Source organism: Sinocyclocheilus anshuiensis, unplaced genomic scaffold (genome assembly GCF_001515605.1).
Source record: "Sinocyclocheilus anshuiensis isolate Anshui unplaced genomic scaffold, SAMN03320099.WGS_v1.1 scaffold524, whole genome shotgun sequence".
Lineage (NCBI taxonomy): Eukaryota > Metazoa > Chordata > Actinopteri > Cypriniformes > Cyprinidae > Sinocyclocheilus > Sinocyclocheilus anshuiensis.
The window spans coordinates 237,617-248,862 of record NW_015555703.1 but is presented as its reverse complement, the minus strand read 5'-3'; the positions used below and the strand labels follow the sequence as shown (position 1 = coordinate 248,862).

The following is an 11,246-nucleotide window of genomic DNA, read 5'->3' as shown; positions in this document are numbered from 1 at the left end:
TCTAGCCCGGCCTCAGCTCATGCTAAGCCGGGGCTTCCGCTCACGCTAGCCCGGCCTCAGCTCACTCTAGCCCAGCCAAAGCTCACGCTAGCCCGGCCTCAGCTCACGCTAAGCCGGGGCTTCCTTTCATTACACCAAATACACAAAATAATGCTCTTTTTAGCAGCATCATATGACCCCTTTAAATAAAACATCTTATGTAACTGGTCATCATTTTAAGAAATAATTGTAGATAATGCAATTTTGTAACACTTTATTTTGATAGTCCACTTTAGACATTCTGCTGACTCTACTGTAACTTTGCACCTACTGTATGTCATTAGAGTATTAGTATATTGTCTGCTTAATATCTGCTAACACTTTATTTTGATGGTTCCCCAACACACATTCTATTAACTATAAGTAACTCTGCAAGTACGTCAACTTATTCTAGTAATCTTAACCCTAACCTAACAGTCTACTAATACACTATAATGTGAGATAGTTATAGACATATTGTTGAAAATTAATGAGTATAGTTGACATATTTGCAAAGTTAATGCAATGCATAAAGAGGACTATTGAAATGAAGCGTTTCCATAAATTTCAGCTGAAAATTATAGAAGGTTATAATGAACTCTTTCATTAAAAACAAGGTATATCGAGACTTTCGATTGCAATTAATACCAGAATGGAGGCCAAAGCTGAGCACAACTCATGTATCTGCTCTAAAAAGGGCAGAGCAGCAATAGTCTTCACCAGATCGACAATAGTAACTCAACATGTTCCTTCTGCCTGTGCCAGATCTAATTGGCAAAATTAGAAATCTATTAAAGACTGCGTCACCAATTGCTTGTAATGTGCCCTAAACATATGTTTCTAACAATTGTGTCAAGAATAAATATCTTTCGTGGCAAATTTAAAACTGGAAAGTGATTAGAGCTTCTTCCCTATTTTTCGCCATCAAAATATAAGATAATACAGTACAATTTACCACAAAAGATACAGTGCAGGTGTAACGATGCATTTGAATGACAGGTGTCTGTATAGATGCTATGTGTGAGATTCAGAAGCATATACAGTGTAAAAAAATATATTTGTAAGTTTTTTTTAAAGATAATTGGAGTTTGTTTTACAAGGAAACACAATTTTATTCTTTCTACTTCAAACTTTCAAATTTAATTACCAATTGTAATTATTTGTGAATTTGACTCATTTCTAAGTGAAAATTGTTCTACACCAATTTTTTTTTTCTTCAGTGTAGTGGTTCATCATAAGAAAACATACTGTAAGAATCGCAACTGACCCCATTAGCAGCAGCCATCTGCACTATGACCTGAATGGCAGTCGAATTGAAGTAGCGTCCATCTCCACCCACCACCATGGTGGAGCCCTGCCTGTCCCGCAGGTCGATGGAGGAGAAGATGCATTGAATAAAGTTGTGCAGGTAGTTCTTTATAGACTGGAAAACATGGGTCTTCTTCTTCAGGCCGTTGGTTCCAGGCCTCTGATCGGGGTACGGAGAAGTAGGCAAAGTTAGCACTTGCAAGGGACTATCGTTCATTGCTCCAATCCGTTGAGGAAGAATGAAGGAGAAGCTGTTAGCTCCTCTCAGAGGAGAGAGAGAGAAAGAGTGACTGGGACGGGAGGAGAAGGAGGAAAAGTCTTGCGCCCTTATGGCATTCCCCAGAGTTGGATTGAGGCTGTTAACGGGCTAAAAATAAACTTGGTAACCGAACACGGCTTCTCACACATGTGCATGGGGATCACTGTCAGACAAGTTTGCCTCCAGAGGCCTGTTGAAGCAGATGCATAAGATGGCCAGCGAGGCCTCATTCATGTGCAGTATTTACTCAGCATTTACTCAGAAGCTAAATAGAGCTGATGCTGAGTGAATGAGCCCGGGATGATCTGCCTGTAAACGCTACATGAGTTGTTTCGACATATGCTAAATCTCCCAGGATCATTCAAGATCCAAGCGGCTAATCAAAGATGTGCCATATAGCTTGGATGGCCTTTGGGGACAGTTAGGGGGGTTTGGGTTTTTACTGCTGCACCTCTAAAATCCTTAAGGATGAAATTTTTGTGTTGATGTGTTGATCATGACAGGTGGTTTAGCTGGCTCCAGAATGAACCGAATAAAAAAGACCCAGGGTAAGTTCTTACTGCAACAAGACCAGGTCAGTTGGGAAAAAAAAGAAGAAAAGAAAAGAAAAGAAAAGAAAAGAAAAGAAAAGAAAAGAAAAGAAAAGAAAATGAATTTATCAAAAATTATTTGTATTATTTAATACATTTCAGAGACAAAAAAAAGTTCATACTTGGGATTGTCTGTCCTACAGTGATAATGTATTTCGTCTTGGCAGATAGATTTGCTGCTCTGCTGTTGCTACAGAGCAAGTACAGAGAATTGTTACTGCCAGTACATCCACAGATATACTGCTTCCGTACAAATGTAAAATTTTACAAAATAGATCAATTTGCCCATAGCAGATCTAAGACAGGTGGAGCTGGGGGAGGTAGAGGGTTTCTAACAGTGTGCTGCGAGACATGATTACAGCAAACACTGAATCAACTATTTAAATGTTGAGCAAATGTTGTTATAACTATAGCAGATTGCATAAAGGACCTATCAGATGCTAGAGTTTCATGACTGAACTAGCTATGTGTCCCCATGACTTACTACTGATTAACAGGATGCTGAAGTTAGTCACATTTTATTGAATTTGATTGATTTCTTCTGAATATCAGCCAACCACACATTTTGATGTGATATATAAAATAAAATATACAATATTTTATAAAATATAAAATACATTGATAACACATTGCTTATTAGCACACATATTACTAGCATATTGGCTGTTTATTAGAATAAGGCACACGTTAATGCCTTATTCTGCATGACCATATTTTAGATATCTTAATCCTACCACATACCTAAATATAACAACTACCTTACTAACTATAAATAAGCAGCAAATTAGGAGGTTGAGGCAAAAGTAGTAGTTAATTTAGTTAATAGTGAGAATTGGTCCCCAAACTAAAGTGTGACCAATAAATCAAATTCTTTTTTATGGAAATAAAATATACTTTCACTTTATTAGTTTCTTCCCTATTTCCCAATTTTTATATGCAGTTTCTGTCCCTACATTTTCTGTTTAACTGTTATGCAGGATAGAAGTTTACGTTCATCTTAGTACTCCCAACTGTCCAGGTTGATTGTGACTCCATCTTTTTCGCATTTTAGCATTAGTGCCTTTGATTAAAGTTTTACTAAATACAGCTCTTTTGTGGATGTTGACTTTGTGAAGTTCTCTGTGGTCATTTTTTGTGGAAACAGGGTGAATATTCAGGTTGCTGTCACTTTTGCGTTGTTTGGACACAATCCTTCTTAGTGCATTCACTTTTGGTTTTCATCCACTATTCTTCTTCGCTGATGAAGTCTTGCCATGCTTTTTGTATATGTAGTAAAAATCGTAAAGACTGTTGTTCTTAAAACATCAAACAATTGGGCTGTTAATTGACAGATACTCTTGCTAAACGGGTCCTTTTTGGGTTTCTGACAATTCACCAATTTCACTGAGTGCCTGCACTAAACATTGCTGAACACAAATTATACCACACTGATATACAGTGGGTACGGAAAGTATTCAGACCCCCTTAAGCGTGCGCTTAGGCCGGGATAGAGTGAGCTGAGGCCGGGCTAGCGTGAGTGGAAGCCCCGGCTTAGCGTGAGCTGAGGCCGGGCTAGTGAGCTGAGGCGCCGGGGTCGAGAACCCCCCATCTGTATGTGAATGGCAAGAAATTGTACATGATGTCTACAGTATGGAAGTGCTGACCCTTTCCTTAAGACAACAATCTACCAAAATCTCATCGTACTGGGGGAGGTGGTTGAAAAGAAAAGAAAAGAAAAAATTTAAAAGATGACCTATGTGTTTTTTTTCCTTCCCTCTCTGTTTTGCCATTTATATGAGTTTGAAGCACCCTCCCCCAAAAAAGGGATCCTTAGATCATTTTGACTCTTAATCCATAAACTGTGTCAGATGTGTAACCCTTAACATAACTTTGTATGGCAGAATCTGATCAAAATCTGAATACTCATGAATGTAGTATGTTATATTTAGTGACCGCTGTATGTCTATGTCTGTTATGTGTATAGGTTGTTCTTTAGAGTGTATCCTTTTGTTCTGTATTTGTTTGAAAAAAAATAAAAAAAATAAAGTCTTTGTGGGCTTTAGGAGGGCGATAAAGCACAGTGATCGCCACAGTAGACTAGTGTACATTTCAAGTATGAGCAATTGTAATTCGAAACTGTTAAAAGCATCTGTGATGGAGGTAACGAATTACAACTACTCACGTTACTGTAATTAAGTAAGTTTTTTCGGGTACTTGCACTTTTTTGAGTATATTTTTAAAGCTGTACTTTTACTTGTACTTAAGCACAAATTAAGCAAAATAATCTTCCCCAGCAAGCAATAGCCGTAATTTCAACGTCTCGGTTAACTATAGACCCGATATAGTCCGGCTATGTCTAACCCACTTCTGGCCCAAATAACCTTGAATTTGGTTTCATGTTGTTTCTTGGCAAAATAACTTGTGAGATGTATGATATCCCATCATGTAAGCAAAGTCAACAGCGTTTACAAGGTCTTTGCTTTCATTTCTTTGACATGTTCAATATGTTAGAGTGACCATACGTAAAAATTTAAGGGGGTCTGAATACTTTCCGTACCCACTGTACAGCTAGAGAATATACACAACAAAACATTATATATATTTGGTCACTTGGTTCAAGCAGAAGTAGGTTCTCGTATAGTCATCAAATTTATTATAGTAACACATTAGCTCTTTTATGGGATACAATCATAAAGATCAATGTACAGAAAAAAGACAAGGAAAAAACTAAACTAAAAACAACAACAACTTCTTCTTGGGATATGTTAAAGGGGTCATATGATGCTGCTAAAAAGAACATTATGTTTACTCCTCTAAGGCGGACACAATGAGTTTTCCGGTATGTATGGATGCATGTTACACTAGGGTGACCATACGTGCCATTTTCCCCGGACGCGTCCTGGCCAGGATTTCTATATTGCCTAAAATATCTAGGTTTTGGCTTTGTTTGCGTGTGCAGATGACATCAAAATACCATACAGACGGTTCCTTATGCTTTCAAAATGCTCTCAAGGTACTTTGATGTCAAACACTGATCAGTCTGAGCCGCGCTGCTTTTAAGTTAAACACACATCCTACATACGCGTAATTGCATCGCTTTGACCGTAAATCCCACCTTCTCACACACACACACCATGATTGGTCCATTATGTACAATGCCTGCATGTTATTGGTCAAACTACTTTTCGATCATTACCTTCAGCAAGCATGAAAACAGGAAAAAACAAAGCCAAAACAAATCCAAAAAGCGAGGTGTGCTGTGATTGGCCAGCTATCCAATGCGTTGTGATTGGCCGAATACCTCAAGCGTGAGACGGATATGTTACACCCCTCACATACTGTTGATGCCGTGTCCCGTCCGGAGCGACGAGGCAAAAACATAAAACCCATTACAAGCAAGGCATTTGTTGCATCCAGTGGGGAAAATGGCACGTATGGTCACCCTACAATACGTAGCCGAAGCGTAGCCACGATTTAGCTCGTAGTCAGAGCGGCTATCTGTAGCCCACTTATAGTCAAACCTGATTCACTGTAGTTTTTGGCCAGACAGCGCATGAGATGGTTGATATCCCATCATGTTCGCAGTGTCAATAATATCTACAAAGATATAAGTGACATTTAACCGGTTGCATAAACATAGCCATTGTCTTAAGACTGTGTCTAAGAATTAGCCTGACCAACTAAAGTCCGTGGGGAAAGACTGTTGCATAAAATAAGTCCATGGTTGTCTTTAGTAAGACGGTCTAATTCGCACTGCATTGTGGGAAATGTAAGACGCTGAACTGCTTAAACAAAATGGCCGACAGTGGGCGCTCGTCTCAGTTTTCCTTTGCTGAAAACATTTGCATATTGGAGGAATACAATGCTGCCAAATCGATTTTAATGAACAGATTTAGTGATTACAATACAAACAACAAAAAACACAAGGTTTGGGCCACAATAACGGATAAAGTTAATAGTGTAAATCCCAAATCCCTTGCTCCCGCGAACCGCCAAAGATGTACAGAAACGGTTTAAAAACATGGTACAGGAAGCAAAGAAGGAAATATTTAAACGAAAAAAACCAGCAACCAGAGGAGGACCAAGTCCTAAATTAAAAAGAACAACGGAAATGATAATTGATATATATGGAGACGAATAGCCGATGTTTTGGGGAATCCCCGGAGGGAGGGAGAGCGGAGTTTCCTGCGCAATGTCTCCCACTGCAGGGGAAGAAGATACATTGCCTCACACAGCTGTTACATCAGCTCCGCTTGGACAGTCTGGTAAGTAGTAGTTTTTTGCTAATGTTTCTGTTGTTAAGTGTTCTGTGAGGCCGGGCTAGCGTGAGTGGAAGCCCCGGCTTAGCGTGAGCTGAGGCCGGGCTAGTGAGCTGAGGCGCCGGGGTCGAGAACGTTAATAGTGTAAATCCCTTGGTCCCGCGAACCGCCAAAGATGTACAGAAACGGTTTAAAAACATGGTACAGGAAGCAAAGAAGGAAATATTTAAACGAAAAAAACCAGCAACCAGAGGAGGACCAAGTCCTAAATTAAAAAGAACAACGGAAATGATAATTGATATATATGGAGACGAATAGCCGATGTTTTGGGGAATCCCCGGAGGGAGGGAGAGCGGAGTTTCCTGCGCAATGTCTCCCACTGCAGGGGAAGAAGATACATTGCCTCACACAGCTGTTACATCAGCTCCGCTTGGACAGTCTGGTAAGTAGTAGTTTTTTGCTAATGTTTCTGTTGTTAAGTGTTCTGTAGCATAGAATGTAATTGATGTTTTTTGCATCCTTTTAAGTACTATTCTGCTGTTTTGGATTGAGTACCATGTCTTTTTTTTTTTTTTGTAGATTGCGAGGTAACGTTAACGTTGGTCACTGAAGAGCCGCCCGTGACAAACCAGGACCAAACAACGCAAAGTGAAGGTAAAACACATTTACAATCTTAAAACAACGAGTTATAACTCACCAAGTTAACTTTCTGGTAATCCTTACTTTGAAATTCATCTGCAATACCATGGTGTAGCCACTAGATGCCTCTATAGCTCTCTACAGTATATTATACAAGGATAAGCATCCTGTAGTTTCTGAGAACAGTGTTGTCAAACACAATGAATTACTTAATGTTTTAGGTATTGATTTTGTATTTATGTTTAGACATTATCAAAGACTACTTTGTCAAATTCTACTTTTTTTTATTGAAATGTTAATGTGTCAGTCTTTGTATTACTGTTATAGTCAATCTTGAACCAAGAGAAAACATTTTGCTACCCATAATCTAGCCTTTTCAAATCATGTTTACAGTTTGTGTCTGTGTGTACACACAGTCAGTGCCAAAAACGTCACCACGTCTCCTACTATTCCCATAAAAAAATAAAATAAATAAAAACAGAACGTCAATTTTTTTGCTCTAAAATTACTGAAGACTACAGGAGGCTAGTGGTAACAGCATTCTTGCAAAGAAATGTTTACAACAAAGAAATTGCTCCTGTCACTCATTAACATTGCTAATATTGTTTATTATTATTATTAATAAAGGAGATGATCTGGACAGCACCCAAGTGGCACCTGTGGGAAGTGGCTCAGACACAGAGTCACAGAAAGGCACTGCAAGCAAGATAACCATGAACCATATACTGGAAAAACAATATGCAGTATTAACACTGGAGGAAGCAAAACTAAAATTAGAAATAGAAAAACTGGAATTAGAGAAAACTAAGCTAATGTTGGAGCTACAGAAACTTGGACATGACCTGTAGATTTTATTGACTGATATCCAAGAATTAATCAATTAACTATATTTATATATTTCTATTTATATAATTAAATGAAAGCAATGTCTGTATACAAATATCTTTAAGTGTATTTAATAGATTTGACATGTATTTAAGTGAATATTAAGGTAGTTCTGTTTAAATCATTTTAAGATTATATTGAATTTCAGAAGTTACTACTGATCCTCTGTATGAATTTTTTTTTTAAATATTGGTTTGATTAATAAATTAAAATGTGTCAAGTGCATTTCAAAATAGTCATTCTTTCAGTTCTCTCAATCAAACAGAGAAAATGTTTTCTACAATCATTTGTCGAATATAACGCCCAGATCCATCTTCATCTCCTGCCTCAGTGATCTCCAACACTGGTTCCTCAAGCATTTGGTCTTCCTCCATGTCTGGGAGTACAAGATCTCTATTAAAAGCAAAGTGATCTTTTACTTCTATAATTGAAAATTATTGGGGAAATGTAGCTAAGAGTTGAAATTATGGCTAAAATCATATTTATTACCTTGCTCAATTGTGTAAAACAACACATGCACAGATTATGTTGCAAACCCTCTCTGGTTTCATTCTGAGCTCTCCATGCAGACAATGAAACCTTCGTTTCAGGACTCCAAAACACCTTTCAATGACATTCCTTGTTTTGGCATGGGCTGTGTTATACCAAGTTTGAGCTGCAGTGACTGGATTCAAGAAGGGCATGAGAAGCCAGGGTTTTAGTGGATAACCAGAGTCACCTAAAAGCACCCCTTGCAATTCTCCTCTCTCAAATGCATCATGAATTTGGGAATTCACCAAAATTCTTGAGTCATGGGTTGATCCTGGCCAGCGAGCAACACAGTTGAGCACGCTTAGTTTGGCATCACATATTGCCTGCACATTAATACTGTGGTAGCCTTTCCTATTGACAAACAATGGCTCATGGGTTGAAGGTGCTTGAATCCTAATGCGTGTTCCATCAATGGCCCCTATTACATTAGGAAATCCAGAAGCTAATGTTGGAGCTACAGAAACTTGGACATGACCTGTAGATTTTATTGACTGATATCCAAGAATTAATCAATTAACTATATTTATATATTTCTATTTATATAATTAAATGAAAGCAATGTCTGTATACAAATATCTTTAAGTGTATTTAATAGATTTGACATGTATTTAAGTGAATATTAAGGTAGTTCTGTTTAAATAATTTTAAGATTATATTGAATTTCAGAAGTTACTACTGATCCTCTGTATGAATTTTTTTTTAAATATTGGTTTGATTAATAAATTAAAATGTGTCAAGTGCATTTCAAAATAGTCATTCTTTCAGTTTACTTAATCAAACAGAGAAAATGTTTTCTGCAATCATTTGTCGAATATAATGCCCAGATCTATCTTCATCTCCTGCCTCAGTGATCTCTAAAGCTGGTTCCTCAAGCATTTGGTCTTCCTCCATGTCTGGGAGTGCAAGATCTCTATTAAAAGCAAAGTGATCTTTTACTTCTATAATTGAAAATTATTGGGGAAATGTAGCTAAGAGTTGAAATTATGGCTAAAATCATATTTATTACCTTGCTCAATTGTGTAAAACAACACATGCACAGATTATGTTGCAAACCCTCTCTGGTTTCATTCTGAGCTCTCCATGCAGACAATGAAACCTTCGTTTCAGTACTCCAAAACACCTTTCAATGACATTCCTTGTTTTGGCATGGGCTGTGTTATACCAAGTTTGAGCTGCAGTGACTGGATTCAAGAAGGGCATGAGAAGCCAGGGTTTTAGTGGATAACCAGAGTCACCTAAAAGCACCCCTTGCAATTCTCCTCTCTCAAATGCATCATGAATTTGGGAATTCACCAAAATTCTTGAGTCATGGGTTGATCCTGGCCAGCGAGCAACACAGTTGAGCACGCTTAGTTTGGCATCACATATTGCCTGCACATTAATACTGTGGTAGCCTTTCCTATTGACAAACAATGGCTCATGGGTTGAAGGTGCTTGAATCCTAATGCGTGTTCCATCAATGGCCCCTATTACATTAGGAATCCGGCATTGTTGAAAAAATCCATCTTTACCTTATTCAAGGTAGAGACATCAGTCGGATACAGTGGAAGTCTGCCTGACAGCACACAGGAAACTCTATGAATGATTCTTGATACTGTAGACTTGTGTACCCCAATTACGTCTGCAGCTGCATTAATAAAACATCCTGTGGCAAAGAAGCATAGCGCTAGACATATTTGTAGAAGTGAAGGGATACTACAATTTCTTGAAGTTTCAGGCCTCAGCTGCTCCTCCAAGTCAAATGCTAATTGTTGAATCGCATGTCTTGGAAATCTCAATTTTTCTAACAGTTCCTTTTCAGAAAGGACTTCCAGTGGATTTGAGCGGTCTTTGAAAACCCTTTCGCTTCTTATTGCACGCTCATAAAACCAAAGATTAAAATTTGCCATAGCACAAGACAAACAAAAGTCTGGCCACTTTTCTGAATCTGGCACAGCTGACAGTTGGTTTCCATGGCAACATAGATTGTAAGAAAAAGTTAGCCATGGGGCAATCAGTCTTACTTTTTAGTCTTAAATTAGACCTAAGATTTTATGCAACTGGCTTACAAAATAAAGACCACTCTTAAAGAAAAAATTTAGATGACTAACTTGTAAGACTAGTCTAAAACAGTTTTATGCAACCGGCCCCAGCTGGTCTATAGTTAGCCACGATTTAGCTCTAAATTGGACGGGCTACGTGTAGTCTGCTTTTAGCCCACCTGGCGAAATCGAGGCAATCTGTGGTCTAATTTTAACGGCTTGGCTATAGAGAATGGTAATCTACGTCACGCCGCGTTGGATTCCGCCATGTTTTAGGTCATGCTCAGGAGCACACAGTGTAAACACACGCAAATCACCACAGAAAAAGCCGACCATTTACTATTAATATTTTTTCATTATATCATTTTCTCGTCTCCCGTGAATTATTCTCCTCCAGTGCCACACAGTTTTCCTATCTGGGCTATAGAACATTTCAACTCGATGTTACACCGAGAGTCTTCTATCGCCACCCTCCTATAATTTGAATTGACCAAACCTCCTTATATGAATAATCACATCAATATATTACTCCAAGGTTGTCCAGTTGCCAGATCTTGTATGAAACACATCTTACTCACACAATCGACACATCATACAAATTTCAACCCATTTGTGACCTCAACCTGGTAACCTACAACCCAGTAGCAGACGCAGGAAGCGGCATCAAGATAGCAGAGGCTATTTACACCAACTCCACCCACCAACATGTGGTTGGGTTACACAAGATTACAGAAGACACCTTTCACCCAAAAAAAAA

At 38.4% G+C, this 11,246-nt stretch overlaps 1 protein-coding gene across 1 annotated transcript in view; it reads right to left on the bottom strand.

Annotated features, from left to right (window-relative positions):
* Window positions 1-1,639, bottom strand: part of LOC107671769 (phosphoglucomutase-1-like) — an 11,024-nt gene extending 9,385 nt beyond the window's left edge. Inside the window, exon 1 of the mRNA XM_016464728.1 lies at window positions 1,286-1,639. Within this exon, the coding sequence (XP_016320214.1) occupies window positions 1,286-1,543 (258 nt within the window). The 5' untranslated portion in view covers window positions 1,544-1,639. The remainder of the gene's footprint in view (window positions 1-1,285) is intronic.
* Window positions 1,640-11,246: the final 9,607 nt, after the last annotated feature.